Genomic DNA, 26810 nt, shown 5'->3' on the forward strand with positions numbered 1-26810 from the left:
CTGAATTCTGTCTCATTGGATTCTCACAACCATCCCATAAAGCAAATACTAAGTCTATCCTATTTTACAGAGAAGGAGAGCAAGGGCCAGAGGATTGAGTGATTTCACCTAGGCAGCCGCTGAGCGGCTGGGATTCAAACTCATGGCCATGACTCCATGCCTGAGGTTTGACACTGGAGTCAGCCACACCTGCCTCTAACCAGGAGATCCTTGAGGGGATCCCTCAAGGATCCTGATATGTTTCCATATCAACCCCCTGTGGCACATGGTATTTTCTAAAGACAGCCATCACAGTATCTTCCGTCCCACATGCTCTTCCTACTATGTGATGGTGACACCCCTCTGTGACTACAACAGAAGTGACATTATGTGACTCCCAAGGCAAGGGCCTGAAACGGATGATAACGCTTCCACTTGCCTCTCTTGAAATGCTCACTCATGGAACCCTATGCCATGCCACTAGGAAGCCCAGGCTACAAGGAATGGTCTCAGGTAGGTGTTCCAGCTGACAATTCCAGCTGAGGTTCCAGATGACAGCCAGCATCCAGCGATAGCCATATATGTTCAAGAAAGCCTTCTAGACAATTTCAGCCACCACCATGATCTGACTGCAACTGTATGGGAAACACTGTGCAACACCTGCCCTCGATGAGCCCTGAGGACCCCGGAAGTGTGAGGGATAAGTTTTGGGGTGATCTGCGATGCAACATAAATAACTGGAACACCCTCCCTCCGCCAGTCCTCACACACCCCTGGCCCAGCCAGATCCCTGAACAGCTGGCACTCCTTCAATGTGTCTTTCATTCACGAGCACACTGACATGCATGGGCAAACCTGGGTATTCTGATCCGTTTGTCCAAACAGCCTGGACTGTGAAAATAAACACCCAGATGGCAGGTGTTGACACACATACCCTGACATGGGTCTATTTCGGGGCCTTCAGGCCTCCCACTGTGCACTGAGAGGTCTCCACCTGGGCAGGGAAAGACTTCGTTTAACATTTTGCAGTCTTGTGTTGGGTGTGGAATGAGGATAAAGCATGTAGAATCAACCTGTGATGGATCCTTGGCCTTAATCAACTTCTTCAGGGCTCTCCTGATCCCTGGCCTTTTTTTTAAAGATAGCTTTATGGGGATATAATCCATACACCATGACATTTGTCCTTTTAAAGTGTGTAAGTCAGTGGTTTTAAGAATATCTACAGTTGTGCAATCATCACTGTAATCTAACTTTTTTTTTTTTTAAATACAGGGTCTTGTTCTGTCACCCCGGCCGGAGTGCAGTGGTGTGATCATGGCTCACCACAGCCTCAACCTCCTAAGCAATCCTCCCACCTCAGCCTCCTAACTGGGACTACAGGCAGGTACCACACCCGGCTAATTTTTTTTTTTTTTTTTTGGTAGAGATGGTGGGGTCTCACTATGTTGCTCAGGCTGGTCTTGAACTCCTTGCCTCAAGTAATCTGTCTGCCTCGGCCTCCCAAAGTGCTGGGATTACAGGCAGGACCGCACTCTGCCTAGAATCTAACTTTGGAACATTTTTTATCATCTCCCAAAGAAACCCTTTGCCAATAGCAATCACTCCCCATTCTCCACTCCCCGGCCGAGGCAACCACAAATCTGCTTTGTCTGTTTGTGGATTTGTCTATTCTGGACATTTCATCTAAATGGAGCCATATAATATTTCTCTGAGACTGGCTTCTTTCACTGGGCATAATATTTTCCAAGTTTGTCCATATTGTAGCATGTATCAGTACTTCACACCTTTCTTTTTTTTCTTTCTTTTTTTTTTTTGGAGGGGGGATGGAATCTCCCTCTGTCACCCAGGCTGGAGTACAGTGGCGCAATCTTGGCTGCAACTTCCGCCTCTTGGGCTCAAGTGATTCTCCTTCCTGCCTTCCGAATTGCTGGGATTACAGGTTCTTGCCACTACGCCTGGCTAATTGTTATATTTTTAGTAGAGACAGAGTTTCGCCATGTTGGCCAAGCTGGTCTTGAATTCCTGACCTCAAGTAATCGCCCGCCTTGGCCTCCCAAAGTGCTGGGATTACAGGTGTGAGCCACCACAACTGGCCAGTAATTCGTACCTTTCTATGGCTGTATAATATTCTATGTTGTGTGGATATACCACATTTTGTTTTTCCATTCATCAGTGGATGGACATTTGGGTATAAGTTTTGTGTGGCCATATGTTTTCATTTCTCCCGGGTAGATATCCAGGAGTGGAATTGCTGTGACCCCTGGCCTTTGTACTCTGCCTCCTTGCCTAGGGATCTAGTATCTTCCTTGACAGGCCCAACTATCTCATCCTTCAGGTTTCTTAAAGGAAGCCTCGCTGACTCCCATGGCTGAGTTGGGTCTTCTGTGCCACCCTACCTCCAATCTTTGCACATTTCATATGGTGATATGATGGTCTGGGTCCTGCTCTCTCAAGGTGAGCAACTTGAGAGAGACTATCTGCTTTGGTTCACCACTGTCCATCCCAGTGCCTGGCTCTCCTGCTGCTGGAAAGACAAGAGACAGATTCTGAGGCCAGAGCAATCAGGAAAGTCTTCCTGGAGGAAGCGGGGCTGGAGTTGGGTTGATAGGTTGGTTTGCCCCAGAGCGGGGCAGAGGGCATTGATTGGCTTCGGTGGAAGAAAGGTGAGGAGAGCTTGGAGAAAGGAAAGATGGATGGGTGACAGGCAGGCAGAGAACAAAGCTCAGAGCCCCGGGGGCTGTTTAGTCTCGGCCCCTCTAAGGCTGCAAAGTGCCAGTGACTCAGACGTGGAGGGAGGCTCACAGGCTGCAGCGCGCGAGGCTCCCACATTAACCCTCACCTGCCTGGAATCGAAAAGCCACAATGGAAGCACTCGGCATTAACCCTCAGCTGCCCAGTCCTTGAGCCCCAGGGCCAAGGGCTGTGGACATGGCCTTGAGATCCCCGGGAAAGCCCCGCCCCCCCAGAATCTGGTTACGTGAGGCTCAGCCTTCTGATGCCCGGTGGTGAACTTGCCCAGAGAGCACCTAAATACCGCGGAGTGGCCAACGGCTTGAGCGCCCAGCGACAGACAAGTGTCCTAAGAATTGGTGCCTCTTCTAGGGAAAAGGAGGCCTGGGCTCCAAGGCCTTAAAGACTCGCCTAATTTTCCGCACGGATGAGTAGCCCCAGGCCCAGTTCGGATCCGTCTTTATCTTATCGGCTGTGTCAGAGAAATATGTCATATTTCCAATCTCTGGCGGCAAGAAAATGCCGAGCTCTTTTGCTATTGAAAAAAAAAAAGGGAAGAAAACACTGCGGCCCTAATCCTGCCCAATACAACCCAGAACCCAGCCTTGGGTGCTGCCCCGAGGGCGCAGCGCCGCTCCCGTCGGCGCTGGGGCTCCAAGCGGCCCTGGGGCCCCGCAGGCCCGGGCTGAGGCCACCCCTCTGTTCCCGCGTCGGTGGCCCTGAGCGCACAGCGCTCGGAACTCGGAGGTGCCAGAGGCTCGGGCAAAGCAGGCCTGGGGATGGCGCGAAGCCGCGTTGTTCCGATCCTCAGCCACCTGAGTCCCAGCCTGGAACCTTCGGACCCTCGCGTTCGGCCCGAACGTTCGGGCCCCCTCGGTGCCAGGCGCCCCGAGTGCCGGGGCGCGCCGGGCGCGGGCTGGGAGCGGCGGACTGCGGGCGGGACAGCGCCCCCGCTCCTCCCGTGGGAGAGCGCGCGCCCCTCCAGGAAGCTCCCGCCTCGCCTCCCACTTCCCTCCCCACTCCCCTCCTCGGCCGGAGGGAGGAGCCCGAGCCGCCGCCGCCGCCGCCGCCGCCGCCGCCCGCCCGCCTGGCCCGGGAGGAGGACCGGACCCCGAGCGGCTGGGAGCGCACGCGAGCGGGCCGTGGCCGCGCGGGCAGCGCCCTGAGCCTGTCCCGCGCCCGCGGGCCCGGCCGAGCAGGAGCAGCTCCCGGGGATGCCCGGGCGGCTCGGAGCGCGGGCAGCGGCAGCCGTGCGGTGAGGGCGGTGGCGCCCGCGGGACCTGCGGTGAGTGGGGCCCGGGCAGGCGGGGCAGCTTGGCGTTGAGTGCCCAACTTCGGCCTTGGGGCTGGGCTCCTGGATCCAGCTGCGGGTCCGAAGGAAGCCGGGTTCCGCCTCGGGGGGCTGCGGCGCTCTAGCCCCCGCCGCCAGCGCGAACCCGGACTCCGGCGCTTCGGTGACTCAGCTCCGACCCGGCCACGCGGGGGCGCCCCGCCGGCGCCCGGACTGTGGGGAAGGGCGGGCGGGGTCCCTGGGGAGGGGGGCGCCCTCGGGGGTCCGAGCCCAGCTGCTTTGGGGACCCTTCCACCCGCCCCGAGGGGCTTGGAGGGCGTACGGGAGGTGGAGACCCACCGCTGCCGCAGCTGCTGAAGGCGTGAGGTCGCCCTGGCTCTTGGCGGGCGCTGGCTCCTCTCCGCGCCCCTCTGCCCTCCTCCCACACCTCAACACCCACCCCCTGCCCCAGGCAACTGCCGGAGGGCCGGCTCCCAGCCCCGGTACTGGGAGCGCAGAGGGGGAGTGGAGCTGGGCAGCTTCCCAGAAGTCGGAGTGTGTTTGCAAACTAGTTTTTGCGAAAAAGCTGTCTGGCACCTGTGTGTTTAAAGGGGGTGTGGGGGTGGGCATGGAGAGAGCGGGCGAACAAGGCCCTCTCTTATTCCCCGTTTCTCACAGCGATGCTCCTCTGAAAATAGAGGGGTCTTACACCCCTCTTCCCTGCTCTTCCCACCCCCTCCCCCAGCCTCGCTCCACATCCCCCCCAGTTCAAGAAGCTCTCCTATGGGGAAGGGGCTGCTTCAAAGGGGATTGTGATTTGCACAAGGTCACAGATGCTGCTGGCTCTGGTAGCTAATAGGGTGTTCATCTTGCATCTGAATCCCCTGCCCCATATGTACTGGGGGAAGGGACAAGGGGTCTGGAAGAATGATCTTCCAGACAAAACGCCCTTTTTTTTGTCTGCCTTAGTTTTTTGCTCCCTTAGAGGTGTGTGCTGTCATCAAAGGGTGGGTGGTTTTTTCTGCCCCTTGGGCATCCACAGCTTCCCGGACTGCAGGGAGCCCATGGTTTTCAGGAAACAGGCGGTGTGCGCAGATTGTAATCCCTGGCAGCTGCAGCCTGCCCTGATGGGGAGGCCTGGGAGACCTGGGTCTGAACCCCACCTATGACCAACAGGGAACTTGGCCCAGACTCTCCGCCCCTGTGGCCCTCTGGGTCACCATCTGTAAAATGGGCTGATGTTCCGGGGCCTGACTCCTGGAGAATGGACATAGCATGAAGGCGTGGTTTTATGGCATTCCCCCTGGCATAGGTCCAGGTGAGCTCCAGGACCGCCCCAGCCAGCTGGATTGGAAGGGGTCACCCAGGCAGGTTTCTCCATGGAAAGAACCAGGGACGAAGGATGTGGACGCTTGGGTTCGTTTCGCGGCCGTCACTTCCTGTCTGCGTGCCTTGTCACCCCTTGGACTTGGGGGGTTTTCTGTCTGTAAAATGAGGCAAACTGTGACATGATCCAGCTTACAGTAGGGCGGCTGGGAGGCTGGAACTGGGGAACAGGGAGCAGACGTTCTGCAAGTAGGGAGCACTTCATGAGTGGCAAGTGTGGTGTCTCTGGTGGTGTTCCAACGGACACTCCCTCTGGAATGTCATGAGAATTAAAAACTGGGGCATAAGGGAAGAAGATGGCTGAGAATGTAGCCTCGGTTTCTATGTCTGTAAAACAGTAAGTACTGGACCCCATCTGGTCCTCCTCCCAGTCCTCAGTTTTTATATCTATACACCTTCATATTCTTTTCAGGTAATTGTGTATTTCTGCAAAGGTAGGATTAAATTAGATTGCAAGGACTCGGGTGCCAGCACTTATTGGTACGTGGTGAGTGCCTGGTTAACTGTCATTGTCATTATCCATGGGAATATTAAGAAGCCTGATGTGGGTGACTGTATCCAGGATCCTTTGTGGGGTTGTCTCAGGCCAGCTTGCTCCTCCCCCTCCCGTCAGGACTTCTGGGCTGTTCTAGGGGCAGGGGCCTGGGGTGAAAGAAGACCAGGAGAGGTGGTAGGTCTCATCCAGGTGTCCCCATTTCCCCACATCTGGCTGGCCTCACAGGGCTCTAAGGAGTGAACAGAAAACAAAAGAGCATTCTCTAGTAATTTTCTCCCTCCTGTCAGAGCAGGAGGCATCATCGCCAGGCACGGTCCCCGATCTGAGAAGCCCTCAGCTCAGGGTCAGGGTGCCCCCAGCCTGATGGAGGTCTCTCTCCCTCTCCCCTCCCCTGACCCTTATTCATAGATGGCACTGGGACTACCGAATCAGGAGCAAAACACCTTGAGGACCCAGCTCCTTCCCCCTTGTAGAATATGGCCTTAGGGAGTGGAGGTGGGATCTCCCCCAACCCTGCCAGACACGGTGGTGTGGGCTCTGTGGGAGCTGGGATGCCAGGTCACCCTGTGATCTTGGCAGGCAGCATCTAGAAAAGTCCACAATCACATATCTCCCCACCTCCCTGTCCAGAAGGGAGGACGTAGGGGTCCCACAGTGCCTGAGGACAGAGCCCAGGTTAGAGGCGCCTCCTGGCTCCCATCCCAATGTCTTCTGCCCTCTTTGGGCCACTGCACCTCGGCTGTCACTCCCATGGCAGAGTCAAGAAGACTGCTGTTCCATACCCTGGAATATTTCTTTCTTTCTTCCTTTTTTTATTTTTTATTTATTTATTTTTTGAGACAGGATCTTGCTCTGTCACACAGGCTGGAGTGCACTGGTGTGATCTCAGCTCCCTGCAACCTCCACCTCCCAGGTTCAGGTGATTCTCGTGCCTTAGCCTCCCAAGTAACTGGGATCACAGGCGCACACCTAGCTAATTTTTGTATTTCTAGTAGAGACGGGGTTTTGCTATGTTGGTTAGGCTGGCCTTGAACTCCTGGCCTCAGGTGATCCACCCACCTCGGTCTCCCAAAGTGCTGGGATTATAGGCATGAGCCACTGTGCCCGACCATGGAACATTTCTTACTTATCTGGCCACACTTGCTCTGAGGTCTGCAATGAGACTGACTAGTGAGATTGTGTCACCATCCCTCCTCACTGCTGCATCTCCTGGTTGTATTTTTCTTGGGGCATTTGCCACTCTTTAAAACCATCTTCTTTACTCATTGGTGCACCAGCTTATCTGCCTCCCTCCCCAAAGGGTGTCAGATCCACAAAAAGGCAAGAGCAAACAGTGTCCGTCTTGTTTAGGGCCATGTCCCAGCACTTAGAACAGTGCCTGGTACATTGTAGGTGCTCAGTAAATCCTTGTGTGAGGAATGACTGCACCTGCCCCTCTTTGCAGCCTCCTGTTAAATGAGTCTGTGATGTTGAGTGATGGATCCTGGGAGAATTACGAGCTTGCCCTCTTGAGTCTCTGGAGGGATCTCTGGCTTACCATGCTGAGTGCTGGAAGGAGCATGGCCTTGCTGACAGCTAGATTTCAAACTTGTAGCCTACAGAACTGTGAGAGAATCTAAGCCATCCAGTGTGTGGTGCTCAACTAGCCCATGGCCAACCAGAGTTTGAAACCCAGTAGCTCAGCTCCCAGCATTCACTGCACTCTTACAATAAACTTTTCTCAGGTTGGGCATGTCTCTGAAAGACTGATGGGAGAGCCGGGCGTGGTGGCTCACACCTGTAATCCCAGTACTGAGGGAGGCCAAGATAGGCAGACCACTTGAGCCCAGGAGTTCAAGACCAGCCTGGGCAACATGGCAAAAACCCGTCTTTACCAAAATAAAAAATAAACAAAATTAGCTGGGTGTTGTGGTGCGTGCCTATAGTCCCAACTACTTGGGAGACTGAGGTGGGAGGATTGCTTGAGCCCAGGAGGTCGAGGCTGCAGTGAGCCATGATTGTGCCACTGTACTCCAACCTGGGTGAAACAGTGAGACCGTGTCTCAAAAAAAAAAAAAAAAAAGACTTGGGGTCCAACCAAAGGAGAGAGGGATTGCAGGAGTTGTCTGCTGGGAGTTGGGCATACTCCCTCCTGTGTTTTAGAGAGGGGACAGCCAGGGCACATCAGGCAGGCCAAATATCCTCAGCTCCTGATAAGACACAAAAGCCTGCAGGGATACAGTAGAGTTGTAGGGAGAATGGGCTTCTGAACCACACTAGGCATGTCCACACCACAGGGCCTTTGCACATGCTGGGGAACAGGTAGAGAAAACAGCACATGCAAAGGCCCTGTGGTGGGGACATGCCTAGCTTGGTTCAGGAGCCCATTCATTCATTCATTCAAAAATATTCACTGAGTACCTGCTGGGCACCAGCTATGGCTGGGATACAGCCATGAATGAGAGAGACCAATGCCTTGCTCTCCTGGGGCTCCTGGTCTATTAACATCCTAGCTCAAATGCGGCCTCCTCCACACTGCCCTATCACAATCACTTCACCCTGCTTTATTCTCTTTATGACATTTTCCACTATCTGAGATTTCCTGCCCTTGTCATTTGCTCACCTCTCTGTCCCCCCAACTCCATCCCGAACTCCTATGCCCAGAGCCCGAGTGTGTCTTGATCATGGTTACCCCTCCAGCACACAGCAAAGTCCCTGGTCCAGAGGAACTGCTTAAGAAACATCTGTTGAACGACCAAATGGATGGCTGCATGGTGAGGGAAGCCCTCCTGGAAGGTGGAGACCCAAAGTCACAAGTGAAAGAGGGATTACATCTGTGCACAACCCTCTTCAGTTTACAAGCTTTTCACTGCTGCCTTAAGAACATCATGAAGAAAGTAGTGGGGACAGCTCTAGTTAGCAGCAGCTCCATTTCCTGTATGAAGAAACTGAGGCTAGAGAGGTTAGGACACATGGCCCAGGTTGCATAGGGAATGGGTGACTTTCTCCAGCACACCTCAGTCCCTTGGGTGGGCAGGCAGTGGCAGCAGGTGATGTCCCACCCAGGGGACCTCACATCCTCTACCTCCCCAGCCCCCAGTCTTTCAGTCCTAGGCAAATCCACCTCCTCTAAGACATACAACTTTCCCCATTCCCTTCTCCATGGGAGTCCCCTGCCCTCTGAGCCTGGCCAGATCCACTCCCAAGGTCCCCTAAGTACTCAGAGTCTCCAGAGAGCCACAGCACTCCGTGCCTATCCCCATGTGGAGCTTCTTGGGAGGCCGGAGGGGAAGGAGCTGAGGCCCAGGAGGGAGGAGTGGCAGGAGAGGACAGAACCCAGTCCCTAGACTCACAGGGAGTACAGTGGAGGCTGCCTCTCAGCCTGCTAGGTCAGCCCCTATAAGTGACACAAACCTTCCAGTGCAGGCTGAGCTGAACCTGGGGCCTGGGAGGGTGGGGGTGGGGATGCCCCAAGGGAAGCCACCTCCCCTAAGAGCCAGAGCTTAGTGATTAAGCGGGCACTACAGAGAATGACCTCCCTCTGAATGTGGTCTGGTGGAAGCTGGGGGTCCCCAGGGGGGCCTCAGGGCCAACCCCTGCTGCAGCCTCCTCGCCATGCTGTCTGCATCTATATTTATCCCCGTAATGGCCTGGCTGCCTGTTGGAGTGTGGTGTCTTTGGAGCGCAGCAGCCGGTGCCGTAGCCTCGGTGCAGAAGTGATTTGTGTCAAGGTGCCGCCCCCACCTGGTCAGGAGTGCCAGCCTGCTCCCCGGGGGCTGTCTGTCGCCTGGCAGGAGCTGGTGCAGCGATGGGCATGCGGCAAGGGCCCCAGAGAATAAGGCTTGTGGCTGGACCCTGCCCACCGGAACCAGGATGCAGGATGTTGGGGCAGCCAGGCTGTGGCCAGGGTTCCTGTGTGGCTGGAAAGTGGGGCCAGATAAACTCTAAAGTCTTTTAGCTCTGAGACTCAAAGAACTCATGACTCTGAAATCCCAGAATTCCCAAATTCTGGAATTCTGTGAACCTCTAGTCCCGGGCCTCTACAATTCCAAGATGTTATGGTTCCTCTTCCTCTCACCTTTTCACTCTTCCTCATTTTCAACAAACTTGTGTCGAGCTTCCATTCTTGCCTCTGGGTGTTGGGAGCAACGAAATGGAAACAGGGTTTGGTTCCATCTTTAAGCTCCAGTGAGGGCGACGCTTCTAAGCCAATGGTTACAGTATGCTGATATTGTAAGTGATTCCCTCTCAAGGACCAGGGAAACAGGAAGGGCTTTGTAGAGGAGTCCCTGGATTGTTGGTTTTGGTGTTTTTTGTTTTACCACATTGAAGTGTAACATGAAATAGAGCAGACATTCTACATGGACCAGTCAATGACTGTTCACAAACCAACATATCTGGGTCACCAGAACCCAGTTCAGAAACAGACACGACCAGCACCAAAGCCCCCGGTGTCCCCTTCTGGTCAGTAACACCCATCCACATGTCCTACCGCTCTCCTGACTTCCAGCAGCGTAGATTTGTTTTGTCCATGTTTAAGGGCACCTAAGTGAAATCATATAGGATGACATACTCCTTTCTGTCTGGCCCCCTTCATGCAGCACGTGTGAGACCCATCCGTGTTATTGCTACCCGTGTTCTTCCTTCAGGTTGGCTGTATGTGGTCTGCTGTGTGTTCATTCACCAGTTATGTGTCCCTTCTTCCAATCATGGGGGTTTGGGTGGGGAGTTCCAGTTGGGATTATTTGGATTAGCACTGCCATGAACATTCCTGTGTGTATCTTTGGGTGAACATACGTGAGTGTTTTCGTTGGGCACTAATGTTTCTCCTAAGTGGTTGCACCAATTTCCACTCCCTCTAGCAACCTGTGTGTGTTCCAGTTGCTCTGCATTATTGCCAACACGTGGTATGGTCAGCTTTTTAAAATTTTGGCCGTCCTGGGGGTGGGGGTGGGTGCATAGTGCATTTTTTTTTAAGACAGTTTCATTCTGTCGCCCTGGCTGGAGTGCAGTGGTGCGATCTCGGCTTGCTGCAACTTCCACACCCCACCCCCATTCAAGTGATTCTCCTGCCTTAGCCTGCTGAGTAGCTGGGATTACAGGCACCCGCCACCATGTCCGGCTAATTTTTGATTTTTTTTTTTTTTTTTTTTGAGACGGAGTTTTGCTGTTGCCAGGCTGGAGTGCAGTGGTGCGATCTCGGCTCACTGCAACCTCTGCCTCCTGGATTCAAGTGATTCTCCTGCCTCAGCCTCCCGAATAGCTGGGACTAGAGGCGCGCTCACCACGCCCAGCTAATTTTTGTATTTTTAGTAGAGATGGGGTTTCACCATGCTAGCCGGGATGGTCTTGATCTCTTGACCTTGTGATCCACCTGCCTCGGCCTCTCAAAGTGCTGGGATTGCAGGTGTGAGCCACCATGCCCTGCCTAGTTTTTGTGTTTTTAGTGGGGATGGGGTTTCACAATGTTGGCTGGGTCTCGAACTCCTGACCTCAAGTGATCCGCCCACCTCAGCCTCCAAAAGTGCTGGGATTACAGGCATGAGTCACCATGCCCGGCTGCATTTGGTTTTACTGAGCTGAGTTTGAAGAAAGAAATCACTAAGTGAAGAAGGGGGAAGGGCATTCCAGGCAGATGGAACAGCATATGCAGAATTAGGGAGGCACGAAAAATACTTGCTGAAACTGTGTGTGGCAAACAGCAGAGCTAGAGCCAAAAGTGTGAGGGAGAGGACTTTGAGAGCCTCATCAGGGAACCTGGATGTTGTCCTGAGAACAGCCGGAAGCCATGGAGAGGTTTTTCTCATTTTGAGCCAGTATCTGCAGTGCGTCAAGCATTTTGTAATTTCCATGTGTTGGATGAGAAAACTAAACTGAGACACAGAAGGACCAATGACTTGTCCAGAGTCACATTAGTGGAGGCCCAATAGGTAGAGTGGTATTGGGCTGGGAGCCAGAGGACCAGAACCATGTGGGTAAGTGATTCAACTTCCTAGCCTTGGTTTACTCACCTGGAGAATGGGAGTGCTGATGATAACACCTCATTTGGGGATGTTGTGAAGCTATAGAATTTCAAGGACCTGGGACAGGCATTATTATTCTCATTTTATTATGGTTATCTCTCCATCAGCATGGCCACACCCACCTTCACCCTTCTCTTGCAGCTGACAGGGTGGGGGTGGGCTCTCTGAGCTCCCACACTTAAGAAGGACTAGCCCTGAGCTCCTGCCCTAACACCCTGTTTTCCTGCCCCATGACAGATCTCCTAGAAACTACAGATTGCTATGATGGTTAATTTTATGTGTCAGCTTGGCAAGGCTTTGGTGACCAGTTGTTTGGTCAAATAAAGGGAGTTTTTAGATGCAATTAACATTAAATCAGTAGACTTTTGAGTCCAGCAGCTTACCCTCCATTATGTGTGGCCCTCATTCAATTGATCAGAGGCCTTCAGGGCAAAGACTAAGGTTTCTCAAAGACGGAATTCAGCCCCAAGACTGCAGCATAGAAACCCTGCCTGGGTTTCCAGCCTTCTGGCTTGCCCTACAGATTTTGGACTTTCCAGCCCCGACAATCGCATGAGCTAATTCTTTTTTTTTTTTTTTTTTTTGAGACGGAGTCTTGCTCTTTTGCCCAGGCTGGAGTGCAGTGGCCCGATCTCAGCTCACTGCAAGCTCCGCCTCCTGGGTTCACGCCATTCTCCTGCCTCAGCCTCCCGAGTAGCTGGGTCTACAGGCGCCCGCCACCACGCCCGGCTAATTTTTTCTATTTTTAGTAGAGACGGGGTTTCACCGTGTTAGCTAGGATGGTCTCGATCTCCTGACCTCGTGATCCGCCCGCCTCGGCCTCCCAAAGTGCTGGGATTACAGGCGTGAGCCACCGCGCCCGGCCGAGCTAATTCTTTAAAATACATTTCTCTGTCTGCATAGATATCCTATTGGTTCTGTTTCTCCAGAAAACCTGGACTAATATCGTTGCCATTTATCTTCCTGGATCTTCTCATCTGGGAAATGGGATGAAGGAGGCAATTTAGACCTGGATGCATTCAAGATACGTTCCAACCCCCCAAAAGTTCAGTAAACTTAGCAGCCATCAGGGCCCGTAGGGAATGGGTGTCTTGTTAGCTGAGGGTTCTGGTTAACAGAGCATTCTCATCCAGACTAGAGGTTGCAAACTCAGAAGTCTACAGAGACCTGGCTGGAAGCTCGGTGTGTGAAGCCAGCAGGGCTTGTATGGAGACCAAGTGTGACATCTGCCTCATTATGCCAAATCCAACTACGCTAGAGCCATCCCTGGGGTGTGGTCAGCCATGGGGTGGCCACATTGCAACTTCTGATCTGTAGCCTCGTGCCTCAAAGTGTGGTTCCAGGGGGGCAGCCCCAGCATCACCTGCAGCTTGTTAGAAACACAGAACTTTAGGCCCTTCCCCAGACCTGCTGGATGACAATCTGTATTTGAACAAGATGCCCCACGTACTCAGCTAACCTGTGATTTGTGTATACTTAGCCCACATCAGAACCACCAGCAGAGCATGTTAAAACACAGGCCTACGGGCGCCGCTCTAGGCCTTCTGCTAGAGCAGGTCTGGGTGGGCCCAGCGTGCTGCATTTCTTTTTCTTTTTTTTTTTTTGAGACAGGGTCTCACTCTGTTGCCCAGCCTGGAGTGCAGTGGCATGATCACGGCTCACTGCAGCCTTGACTTCCCGGGCTTAGGTGATTCCCCCCATCTCAGCCTCCCAAGTACCTGGGACTACAGGCACATGCCACCATGCCCAGCTAATTTTTTTTTGCCATTTTTTGTAGAGACAGGGTCTCACTATGTTGCCCAGCTGGGCTCAAATTCCTGAGCTCGAGATCCACCCACCTCGGCCTCCCAAAGTGTGGGGATAGCAGGCGTGAGCCACCGCACCCGCTTGGTGCTGCATTTCTAGCAGGCTCCGGGGAGATGCATAGGTGACCCGTCTGGAAACCACATGTGGTGACAGCTCTGAGCCACCACAGGAGCCTCTGCTGTCAGAGATGAGACCCCACTGACAGGATATGCTGGGTGCAGAAGGACTTGGAGGCTCTGAGGGTCCCAGAAGCCACAGCACCCAGGAGTGGGCCCCACCTCGAAGACCTTGAGGGTTGTGTATCCAAGCCCATAATTCACTCCCTAGTCCCCCATCACTACCATGGTCTCTCTGGGCTTCCCTATGCTGTGTCCACCAGCCTGGAGGGAGAGCCTAGAGCCGTGTTTCTCAATCAGTTTTTTGTTTTTCTTTCTTTCTTTCTTTCTTTTTTTTTTTGAGAGAGGGTCTCCCTGTGTTGCCCAGGCTGGAGTGCAGTGGCACGATCTCAGCTCATTGCAGCCTCCACTTCCCAGGTTCAAGCAATTCTTTTGCCTCAGCCTCCGAAGTAGCTGGGATTACAGGCACCTACCACCATGCCTGGCTAATTTTTGTATTTTTAGTAGAGATGGGGTTTCACCTTGTTGGCCAGGCTAGTCTTGAGCTCCCGACTTCGGGTGATCCGCCCGCCTCAGCCTCCCCAAGTGCTGGGATTACAGGTATGAGCCACCACGCCCGGCCCTCTCAATCAGTTTTAACCTCGCCCCCTTTATGTAAACTGTTAACTTTACACATCCCCCAAATTTTTTATCTTTCCCCTCTTCCCCAGACATTAAGAATTGCTGGGGATTCAGACCCCACAGAATGGGTTCCTAACTAATGCCTGGTACTGACTGTGACCAGGCAACCACGCCCCTTTCTTTGTTACTGCCACCAGCAAAACAGAGAATCTATTTTTTTCTTTCTTTTTTTGTTTTGAGAGACAGGATCTCACTCTGTCACCCAGATTCGAGCGCAGTGGCACAATCAGCACACTGCAGCCTTGACCTTGCAGGCTCAAGTAATTTTCCTGCCTCAGGCTCCCTAGTAGCTACAGGTGTGTACCACCACACCTGGCCAATTTTTTTATTTTTTATTTTTGTAGAGACAGGATCTCACTGTGTTGCCCCAGGCTGGCCTCAAACTCCTGGCCTCAGGCAGTTCTCCCACCTCAGCCTCCCAGTGTTAGGATCGTAAGCATGGGCTGCCACACCTGGCCTGTTTTTCCCTTTTCTGCACATCAAGTTGCACGTGCTTTTCTGACAGCACACGGTGCCCTCGCTAGAATTTACGACAGGACATCCCACTGTGGTCCCAGCTCCTCCTCTCCACCAGCCTCTGGAATGGGGGCTGCCTCCCTGGCCACCTCAGGCCTGCCCTTCACCATCCAGCAGCTCTTCTACCCTTCGGGGTTACCAGGCCTCCTCCTGGGCCATCTGCTTCCCTGTGCCTGCCTCTCTCACTGTCCCCTCCTCTCCGCCCATTTCTAAGTTGGAGGTCCCCCCACCCAGCCGGCCCAGCAGCTCCTCCCCCACAGTGAGCTCCTTTACACTACAGCTGGTTCCCGGGTTCTACATCGTGGTGGGGCCAGGGCTACTTTCTCCTCACAGCCATTAAGAATCACTGATCATAGCAAAAGCTACCTATTGTTCCAAGTGCTTTACCTCACTGAATCCTCACAACACCTAGGAAAGCACTCTTGTTTGGTTGTTGGTTTTTGTTTTTGTTTTGAGATGGGGTCTTGCTCTCTCACCCAGGCTGGAGTGCAGTGGTGCGATCTAGGCTCATTGCAACCTCCGCCTCCCGGGTTCAAGCAATTCTCCTGCCTTAGCTTCCCGAGTAGCTGGGATTACGGGCACACACCACCACGCCCAGCTAATTTTTGTATTTTTAGTAGAGATGGGGTTCCACCATGGTGGCCAGGGTGGTCTCGAACTCCTGACCTCAGGTTATCCCACCTGCCTCGGCCTCCCAAAGTGCTGGGATCACAGGTGTGAGCCACCACGCCCGGCCGGAAGGCACTCTTGTTCCCATTTTACAGAGGGAGAAACTGAGACATAGGGAGTTGAAGGAACTTGCCAGAGGTCACACAGCAGTTAAATGGCAGAGCCAAAGTGGGAAGGATGGAGTGATGGCAGCCTTGGCTCTGGGCCTAGTCACCATCCTTCCCTGGCTTAAAAAAACCACTGCCTCTTGTTGGGCCTCAGTTTCCACCCCTGTGAAGTAGGACACAGTCCCTCTCCTGCTGGCCTCTCAGACCCTAGGGTTTGAGAAGCTGCCTGTGATTCTCTCAAGTGATGTGTGCAGGGGGAGGTGGCTATGATTGCTCTGGGGCTGCTGATGATGGAGCCTGCCTGGCGAGCCCCCACCTTCCTCATTGATTAGGTGCTCACATATGCAGATACGGCCATAGGTGATGGGGAAACAGTGGTGATGTCCTCCTGAGGGACGGGGCAGACAGACACAGGCACATAGATGGATATGTAAAACGATTGTACATTGCAGTGATCTGTGAAAGAAGCAGCATGGAGCGGAGACAGATTACATCAGCCTGGGTGATCAGGGAAGGCCTCTGAGGATGTGATATTAAGCTGACAAGTAAGACCTTTCCTGTGAAGAAAGGCATTCCTGGAAAAAGGAACAGCAAGTGCTAAGGCCCTGAGGCAGGAGAGAGCCTGACAGCAAAGGGAGGCCAGTGCAGCTGGGCCAAAGGAAGCGAGCAAGGGGGAGGGTGGCAGGAAGTGGGGACAGGTCAGGCAGGGTCCTGTCATCCTGGGCACGATTTGGGGTTTGTGTGACCTGGATGAGGAGGTCACAGGAAGACTTTAAGGTAGAGCCATGGTGGCATCTGACTTCTAGGTTTAAGGACTCCCTCTGGCTCTGGTGTGGAAAAGAGAGTGCAGCTGAGCTTGCATCAGAGATTCCTGTTATGGGTCAGGGTGTGTCTGGGCACGAGATGATGGGAGCCTAGCTGGGCTGACATAGTGGAAGTGGGGAGAGGACGGATGCTGAATGCAGCTTGAAGGTGAAATCAGCAGCACTGGTGGCATATAGGAGGTGAAGATAAAAGGAGATTAAGGACGATGAATTCCTAGTTTTCTGGCTAAAACCGTGATGTTCTAGGCTTGTGGCTCAGCACCAATGTCCAAGCCTGTCCTTCTGCCTAAGGGCAAGATGCCTCCTCGCTGGGGTCAGTGGACCCTGTGAGGGCTGAATCCTATGTGTCCGTTTTTTTTGTTTTTTGTTTTCCTTTTAAGACAGGGTTTTGCTCTATCACCCAGGTTGGAGTGCAGTGGCACAATCACAGCTCACCGCAGCCCCAAACTCCTGGGCCCAAGCCATTCTTCCACCTCAGCCTCCCAAAGTGCTGAGATTACAGGTGTGAGCCACCACTGGCTCCTGTGTGTTTTATTAACTGCATAGCCCCAGGGTGCTCAGGGAGTATTTGTTGAATGAACCAATGAATCAGTGCCTGGGAATTCCCAAGCCCTGTCCTCTCTTTGCCTCAGTTGACCCATCTGTAAAAGGGACCACTAGTTTCATAAACCCCTCTCCAAGCTCCTTGCCTGGGGGGTCTGGTCACCCCAGAAGGGCTGTGCCCATCTGTGCCAGGAGTCAGGACCATGCTTTAAGCAGGCCCTGGCTCCCCATCCCATCCCCCAGCCTGAAACCTCAAATTACCAATGGGGTGGGGGCTGCCCCAGGGGTGTTTCCATCGTGCCCAGATGCGCATGGCAGGCCCAGCCCTCCCTTAATGACACCTTGCCTGCCTGCCCTCCTGCTGGGGTAGGAGGGGAGGGGGCCCCTGGCCCAGCCTAAGCTGTAGTTTCTTTTTCCATTGCGTCAGGCCTCAGGGTCCAGTACGCCTGGCTGCTGCTGGGCTGGCGCAGAGGGACCCACTCTTCCCCCCGCCTGCCCCAACTCCAGACATCATGTGCTCCCCGTTTCGGGGATCCAGAAGCTTCCAGCCAGAGGGTGAGTTGGAGATGGGAGGACCTGCCCCTGGCTCGGGGAGGAGTTCCCTTCCCACCCACCCATCGCTCACTCTAGCCAGGGCCTGAGCCGATCCAGGTGGAGTTGCAGTGAGCTGGGGGCTCCTGGCCCAGCCACCGCCCCCTGCCCCTGTGACCTGTCCCTCCTGCCCACGCCCTCAGTCAGGCTGGAGGGAGGGAAAGGCAGGAGGCTGGTATAGTAATCAAGGCAAGATAATGGGGCTTGGATGAGGCAGAGGGGTGGGGGTAGGTTAGTGATGGGGACAGAAACAGGTGACCCCAGAGTGTTCATATGAGCATCTGTCATTGTATTTGTCAGTCTGGGTGCGTATGTGTATGTGTGTATATGTGACCACACGTGTGTAAATGGACAAGGAAGCACGTGAATCTGGGCGTGTGTGCCTGACACCGTCAGAATGAGAAGAGAAGTGTCTGATTTGGCAGCAGGAGATGGTGGCCCAGGTGGCATCTAACATGTCACAGAGGGGGCCTGTGAAGTGAGGAGGGGGTAGGTGAGCTAGAATCCACCTCGCCAGCAATGGTGGGAGATGCAGGGGTGTGGACTGGGTGACTCAGAGGAACTGGTGAACTTGGATACTCTGGGGCCCATCCTGGGTGTATGTTCAAATGGGGGAATGCCCTTGGCTTCCCCAGCCCTGATCACAACCTGCCCGCTTAGCCTCAGGCTCCCCTGGCCTGGCTGTTGTCCTGGCTGTCCCTGCCTAGGTCCCACAATGTTCAGCAATCTCCCCACCCTGGCAAAAGGCCAAGCATTGGCCTGGGAGACCTGATTCACACCCTGTCTCTGCCTTTTCCTGGCCCTGTAACCTCAAGCAAGTGACTTTTACTCTCTGGGCCTCAGTTTCGTCATCTCTAAAATGGGGGCAATTGTCCTGCAGGCATGGGAAGGCGCTCTCAGCCACACAGCAAGGTTTTGGACATCCCTGTCTGCCCCCTTCCCCACCCCACCCCAACTTGGCACAGCTGCCCAGCTGCACACAGTAAGAGTGAACGCAGTTCACCAGCTCCTCCAGTGGAAACTGATTTTTACACGACAAGAATAAATCCTGCAGGCAAATTGTAGTGCTGTCCTGACGCTCTGAGCTCGTGTGATTATAACAAGGTTCTAGGAACAAAGGCTGGGAGGGAGGGGGCTGAGGACCAGCTTCATCGTTGTCCAGTTTTTTCCCCTGCCAGGCATGTCCGGGGAGCACTGGATCTGGAGGGGAAGCTGGGGGGTCTCCGCTGCCAGCCCCACTCTCACCCTGGCCTCCTGCAGACCGGGGCTTGCAGGGGACTGCATCTGCCCAGCAAGAGGCTGGCGCTCCAGAGTGTGCCGTGGCCTGGGTGAAAGAGAGGAGGAGTGGACCCAGCATAGTGATGGTGGCTTGATCCTTCTTGCCTGGAGGACAGCAGCTGCCTCCTCACTGGTCTCTCTGCTACCTCTCCTTAGCTTGACAACCCCTTCTCCCCACAAGGGGCCGAGTAAGCTTTTAAAAACGCAAATCAGATAATGTCAGTTCTCTGCTTCTAAGACTTTCCATTGCTCTCAGAATGAAACTCAGACACCCTATCAGAGCCCACAGCTCCTGCAGGTCCTGGCCACTCTCCCTGCTCCCTCATTTTTTTTTTTTTTGAGACAGTGTCTTGGTCTGTTGCCCAGGCTGGAGTGCAGTGGCGCGATCTCAGCTCACAGCAACCTCCACCTCCTGGGTTCAAGCAATTCTCCTGCCTCAGTCTCCCGAGTAGCTGGGACTACAGGTGCACGCCACCATGCTGGCTAATTTTTGTACTTTTAGTAGAGATGGGGTTTCACCATGTTGGCCAGGCTGGTCTTGAACTCCTGAGCTCAAGTGATCCACCTGCCTGGGCCTCCCAAAGTGCTGGGATTACAGGCATGAGCCCACCATGCTCAGCCGAGAGCAGTCTTCTTACTGTAGCATTCCCAGCACTGGGACAGTTCTTGGGACCTAATAGATGCTCAGTACACCCTCTAGAGTGAATGAAAGCCTCAGTTTCCTCCTCTGGAAAATTATATTACTATACTTGCCTCGTAAGACTGAGTGAAGATTAGTGACATTGTTCAGGTGACATGCTCAATTAGTGCTCACAAGCACAGTGACTTGGATTTGTGTTCCCAGAGGGGGCCCACCCACCACCCCCACTTACCTCCCTCCACTGGAGAAGTTCAGGGTCAGTAAACCACTTAGCCTCAGGAGGACAAAGTATTAGGGAGTTGGAACCTGGCCATTGTTGGGTAGGTGTTTAGGGGCTAGGTTCAACCACTGGGATGACAGGGCCAGTGTTAAATGCACACATGCCAGTGGAAATGAGACCTGACCACAGGAGGCTCAAAGGGCTGTGTCCTGATGTCTCATGGGCAGATGGGAAACTGAGGCAGAGAAAGCCAGAGGACTTGTCTGCTGGGCCTGTGATGGGTGTGACCTAGGTCCCCCTCCACCCCTTGAGATGGGTTGCTCCAGTCTCACTAACACCTTGCACTCAAAGGAAAACAGAACTCCTTCGACTGATCACATGTCAGTAATTAACCTTGACTGGAGGAGGATACTTGAGGCCCAGGGCACAGAATTTTGGGAAATTTTATATGAGTGAAAGGGTAAATTGTGTGTTGAAGATAAGGACCAATGCTGGCAGGATCTGAGGCATATGGAGGGTTTGTCCATTCATTCATTTATACACTCATCCTTTTTTCATTCAGCAAGTATATACTGGATGCTTCCTGTGCACCAGTCATTGTGTATGAGCTAGAGATACAGGGTGAAGGTGATAGACAATGAACAAGGGTGAATTTTTAATGTTACTGTTATAGGAAAGGGGTCCCGATCCAGACCCCAAGAGAGGGTTCTTGGATCTTGTGCAAGAAGAAATTCAGGACGAGTCCATAAAGTGAAAGCAAGTTTATTAAGAAAGTAAAGGAATAGCCAGGCGCAGTGGCTCATGCCTGTAATCCCAGCACATTTGGGAGACCCAGGTGGGTGGCTCACCTGAGGTCGGGAGTTTGAGACCAGCCTGGTCAATGTGGTGAAACCTCGTCTCTACTAAAAATACAAAAATTACCCTTGCGTGGTCGTGGGTGCCTGTAGTCCCAGTTACTCGGGAGGCTGAGGCAGAAGAATTGCTTGAACCCAGGAGGCGGAGGTTGCAGTGAGCTGACATCATGCCACTGCACTTCAGCCTGGGTGACAGAGCCAGACTCCGCCTCAAAAAAAAAAAAAAAGAAAGTAAAGGAATAAAAGAATGGCTACTCCATAGACAGAGCGGCCCCAAGGGCTGCTGGTTGCCCATGTTTATGGTTATTTCTTGATGATATACTAAACAAGTGGCAGATTATTCATGCCTCCCCTTTTTAGAACATATAGGGTCACTTCCTGATGTTGCCATGGCATTTGTAAACTGTCATGGCGCTGGTGGAAGTGTAGCAGTGAGGACGACCAGAGGTCACTCTCATGGCCGTCTTGGTTTTGGTGCTGGCTTCTTTACTGCAGCCTGTTTTATCAGCAAGGTCTTTATGCCCTGTATCTTGTGCTGACCTCCTATCTCATCCTGTGACCCAGAATGCCTAACCATCTAGGAATGCAGCCCAGTAGGTTTCAGCCTTATTTTACCCAGTTCCTATTCAAGATGGAGTTGCTATGGTTTAAACGCCTCTGACGTTACCAGAAGTGAGCTTCCTAGTGGCCAAAGTAGGAAGGAGAGAAGCCTGAGCAGTTGTCAGCTCCACTGTGGCCACAAGATGCCAACATGCTAGTTGCTCAGGAGAAGCCCAGGTTTTCCTGGAACAATTAGTATCTGAGACACCCATGTCCACTGTGATTTGTTGCTCATGTGACGGGGCAACACACAAGGAGCTGTGCATCCTTACAGGTGAAGACCGACCACAGCAGAGAAAAACTTCAAAGACAAATTTAACACAGCTACCAGAGACAGAGACTCTTTTTTCTTTTCTTTTCTTTTTTTTTTTTTTTTTTTGAGATGGTATCATTCTGTCGCCTAGGCTGGAGTGCAGAGACGTGCAATCACGGCTCACTGCAACCTTGAACTACTGGCCTCAAGCAATCCTCCTGCCTCAGCCTCCCAAGTAGCTGGGACCACAGGCACGCACCACCATGTCTGGCTGATTTTTAAATATTTTTTGCAGAGACAGGATCCTCCTTGTTGCCAGGCTGGTCTTGAACTCCGGGCTTCCAGGCACTTGACCTCCCCAAGTGCTGAGATTATAGGCGTGAGCCACTGTGCTCAGCTGAGACTCCCTTTTCATGCATTTCCTTGCATTCTTCTTTCTCCAAACCTTTGCCCATGTTATTTGACAAGCCGCCTCAATTTGCCTTCCATCTCTCCACTCACCTCTTAAAGGCCAGGTGGTAATGCCTCCCTATGGTGGGGCAGCATAGCAGGTGTCTGTCCACTCTCTGACCCTCACTCCTGTTCCCCTAGACTGCCAGGAACTCCTGCCACCGCCACCGGCTCCCATGGCCCACATACCCAGTGGGGGTGCCCCAGCAGCGGGGGCAGCCCCCATGGGCCCCCAGTATTGCGTGTGCAAGGTGGAGCTGTCAGTGAGTGGCCAGAACCTACTGGACCGGGATGTTACCTCCAAGTCCGACCCCTTCTGTGTCCTCTTTACAGAGAACAATGGCAGATGGATCGAGGTGAGGCTCTTCCGTGTGTCTGCGGTGGGTAAGGGGGTGGCTAGGCTGCTGGGGAGGGGGAGTCTCCCAGGACTGGGATCCAGGAACTCTGATAGAAGTAGTTGGAGTGTGGGCTGGTGGCAGGGGATTACTTGGTAAATTGTTACTCTTAAAATGAAATTTTATTTTAAATATATTTAAAATATTACTTTGTGTTTAAATTATTACAATTAAAATCTATAGATTTATATTTATATGATTTATAGTGATTATTTGATATCTTTTTTTTTTTTTTTTGAGACAGAATCTCTCTGTCCCCCAGGCTGGAGTGCAGTGGTGAGATCTCAGCTCACTGCAACCTCTGCCTCCCAGGCTCAAGCAATTCTCCTGCCTCAGCCTCCCGAGTAGCTGGGGCTACAGGTGTGCACCACCATGCCCAGCTAATTTTTGTATTTTTAGTAGAGACATGGGTTTTTGCCATGTTGGCGAGGCTGGTCCTGAACTCCTGACCTCAAGCAATCCACCTGCCTCCACTTCCCAAAGTGCTGGGATTACAGGCATGAACCACCACGCCCCATCTTGTTATACATTGTTATATATAGTCAACATTTTATAGTTTTATGAAATGTTTGCTTCCGCTTTTAAATAACCTTTCTAAATGAACACATGGTCAGTAAGAAACAGAGAAACAGTGAGCTCAGGCTTTGGGAGCTGGTCCAAGGCCCAGTGATGCTACTCCCTGCTGTGTGGCCTTAAGCAAGTGGCTGTCCCTTTCTGAACCTGTCTCCTCATCTGTGAAATTATTATATATATTTTTTCTGCTGACTCCCTTGGAAGGCCCCAGATCTGGGGATATTAATGGTGCCCCAGGCAGGGACTTCTGAGCTGGAAGACTTTGGCTTGAAGGTTGGAAAGAGTTGCAGCTTGAGGAAGGACGTTGAGAAACCTAAGCTGTTCAGACCTTCAGGTTTTAAAAGTTGCTTTGCTTTTGCAAAAGGAAACTGTTGGAGCAAATGTAGAGAATCCAGATAAACCCAAAGGAGGAAATCAAAATTGTTAGGAACCCACCTGTCATAGAGAACCACTGTTAACAGTTTGGTATCCAGCCTTCCAGATGGCTTTAGATGCATGTATATTTCCCAAAATATGTGTGTATTTTTTAATAGATATTTAACTAGGCCACGGTGGGAGTTCACCTGAACATACTGTGGTTTACAAAGAGTTCCCATGGATGTTGGCTCCTTCTTGTGATGCCAAGAAAACAGTGTGGGATTGTTGACCCACTTTACAGAGGGGGAAACAGGGGCCCCAGAGTGGGTAGGGACTTTTTTGTGTCACCCAGCGTGTTGATGGTACAACTGTAAGTGGGAGGTGGGACATGGGGCCAGCTGAGGACTCCTGGGGGAGCCACAGGCCTGTGAGAGGCATGTCTGGGGGCACAGTTCCCTTCCACCACGTCTCTAGAACCCCTGAGTGCCCCCAGGGAGTGGTATCCCCCCGACTCATGGCACAACCCCCCACCCTCCCTGACAACCTCTGCCCCCACCCAGGCCAGCCACCCTGGCTAAAAATAGCCCAGGGCCAAGACCTCCTCCGTCCCTGCTGCTCCAGCCCTTGGAAATGGACTGGGTGGGAGGAAAAGTCAACACAGCCTGGGCCCCAAAATAGACTGTCACCCAGACTCCGCGGTTTGGGGCGTCAGCATCCAGAGGCCAGGAGGCGGGTTTCCTGTCCCAGTGCCACCACTGACCCACAGTACAAGGCCCTGTCCTCAGCCAGGCTTTGGTATCCACAGTAGGTGGGGTGTTGGGCTGCACAGTGTCAGGATTCTATACAAGATACAAACATCTCCCCGCGCTCCAGTGGGGAGTCCCTGACCCCACCTCCCCCGAAGAATCCTCCCTGCTTTCTGTTTCCTCTCTCAGTTTCCATGTAAAACATGGTTTGAAAAAGGGTTTTCCCAAAATAAAAAGTGAAAACCACAAGTAGTCAAATCCTTTCCCTTTACAGAGGTGGAAACGGAGGCCCAGATGGGGAAAGGGCCTTGTCCCCCATCTCTTACCCAGGCAGGGGCAGGGCCTGAGCTCTTACCCTGGCACCTGGGTAGGGAGCCAGGGCCAAAGAATTAAGAGTGTGGGTAGTAGAGTCAGACCTCGGTTTCGAATCTCGGCCCTGCTCCACAAGCTGTCCAGCCCTGGGGAAGTCACTTAACCTCTCTGTGCTTCAGTGTCCTTGTCTGTGAGCTGGGGATAGTGAGTCACTGACGATGACCACAAGAGCCTGGCACAGAGTAGGCATTGTACAAGTTAGCAGAATGATTTCCAGCAGCCTGCGAGGTCTTGGACCAGCTGCCTTGACTCTGACTTCCATTTTCCTGCCCCTCTGCTAGTACGACAGGACAGAAACCGCGATCAACAACCTCAACCCCGCCTTCTCCAAGAAGTTCGTGCTTGACTACCACTTCGAGGAGGTACAGAAGCTCAAGTTCGCGCTCTTTGACCAGGACAAGTCCAGTATGCGGCTGGACGAGCATGACTTCCTGGGCCAGTTCTCCTGTAGCCTGGGCACGGTGAGCTGGGCCCTCCTGGGTGGGAGCAGGGGCCCAAAGACCGGGCAACCCCTCAAAAAGTCTCTTCTCGTGCTGTCTTTCCCTAGCCCCATCTTCCTGGGTGGGTCCCAAAGTGCAGATGCAGAGTGGGGAACAGTCTTGGCGGGTTCAAGGCCGGGCTGAAGAGCTCCCATCTGGAGAGGCAGCCAAACAGAATGCCTCTCAGGATCTGGGGCCCCAGGTGGCCAGGGATTCCGATTGTTAGATGTAATCAGGTGTGGTCTTGACCTCTGAGGGTAGGAGCATCTGACCAGCAACCAAGACGCCCACAGTAGTCCCGCTTTGTGGCAGACTCACTGTGTGACCTTGAGAAACTTCCTTTCCCTCTCTGGGCCACACTTCCCCATCCATCTCAGTCCTTGGTAAGCTCCTGGAGGCCGGGAGCAAGCGGGGCTAGGTGCCCCTGACACAAGTCTCAATCATTCCTTATGGCTGTATGCCCTTGGATAAGCTCCCATCCCCCTCTGGGCCTCAGTTTCCCCACATTTTCCTTGGGGATTATGATGACTGCTCTGCCCAGCCTACACGGTTGATGAGGGAATGAAATGGAAAATGCTTTGAGGGGTCCTAGTGGAGACTGAAATGCCCGGAGCCTTCCAGGAGATGGTGACCATGCAGAAAGCAAGGGACTGCCATGGTTGTGATGTCTACTTTTTGTGTAAGAAGCAGGGTACAGTAGTCAGGGTCCCTACCCTGTGGTATAACTGAGAAGAGAGCTTAAGGGCTTGTGGACAGGGCAGGGAACTGACAAGGGATGGGGAAACCAGTCCAGGGCTTGGCCCCAGAGGAAAGCTGACCACCTTCACCTGGAAGGAAGGCAGGGTGAGGAAGTGGCATTGCCAGGGCCTGGTGAGACCTGTGGCCCATAGAGGGAGGCCTCTGGACTGCAACTGAGGCAGAAGACAGAGTAATGGAGAAGCTCCCATCAAACGGGGGCCCCCACCTCTCACGCCACCTGCTCTCCCGTCTCCTGCCCATCCCCCCAACTGGCTGAACCTCTGAAAGCCAGAGGGCAAAAGAGCCAGGTGGCACAGTCCCCAGGGCACAGAGCAGGTGTGTGGGTCTGGGGAGAAGAACTAGCCCCACAGGAGCAGGACTAGATCATACTGATGTGTGCTCCCCGCTGCACAGGACGACGCTCGCACTGCACCCAGGAAGCACGAACCATGCTGGCCCCTGAGTGCAGTGGGCAGACACAGGTGGGAGGGTGACTTTGCAATGTGGCCCACTTTTCCTCTCTATGTTGTTTTGATTATTGCACCCTGTTTGAGTGTATTACCTATTCAAACCAATAAAAATAGATAGAAAGAATTGGCCGGGCTCTATAGCTCATGCCTGTAATCCCAGCACTTTGGGAGGCCAAGGCGGGAAGATCGCTTGAGCCTGGAGTTTGAGACCAGCCTGGGCAACATAATGAGCCCTTGTCTCTACCAAAAAAAAAAAAAAAAAAAAAAAGCCAGGCGTGGTGGTGCAAGCCTGTAGTCCCAGCTACCCAGGAGGCTGAGGTGGGAGGATCGCTTGAGCCCAGGAGGTTGAGGCTGCAGTGAGCCGTGATCGAGACCTGTCTCAAAAGGAAAATACATAGAATCTGAGCTTGACTCTGTCCATCAGAGATCATATCCTGAGGCAGGTGGGGTCTGTGGAATGCCTCTGGAGGAGGGAGTTAGGGGGCTAACCTCCCACAGTTGTCTCCAAAATGCCTTTTCCTAGGGGCAGACCAGGCAGTGGGAGTCCAACTGCAGCGGGAGACCTCAGGCAGGTCTCTTACCCTCTCTGGGCCTCAGGCTCCTCACTGCCCAGATTGGCTGCTGTCCACCTCCCAGGGTGATGATGATGCTCAGGCGGGTCACCAGCCA

General features: G+C 53.2%; 1 protein-coding gene across 1 annotated transcript in view; it reads left to right on the forward strand.

Annotated features, from left to right (window-relative positions):
• Nucleotides 1-3786: 3786 nt before the first annotated feature.
• Nucleotides 3787-26810, forward strand: part of CPNE2 (copine 2) — a 55816-nt gene continuing 32792 nt past the window's right edge. Inside the window, exons 1-3 of the mRNA XM_034940236.4 lie at nucleotides 3787-3994; nucleotides 22153-22367; nucleotides 24736-24915. Coding sequence (XP_034796127.1) covers nucleotides 22188-22367; nucleotides 24736-24915 — 360 coding nt within the window. The 5' untranslated portion in view covers nucleotides 3787-3994; nucleotides 22153-22187. The remainder of the gene's footprint in view (nucleotides 3995-22152; nucleotides 22368-24735; nucleotides 24916-26810) is intronic.

This window comes from Pan paniscus, chromosome 18 (assembly GCF_029289425.2).
Source record: "Pan paniscus chromosome 18, NHGRI_mPanPan1-v2.0_pri, whole genome shotgun sequence".
Lineage (NCBI taxonomy): Eukaryota > Metazoa > Chordata > Mammalia > Primates > Hominidae > Pan > Pan paniscus.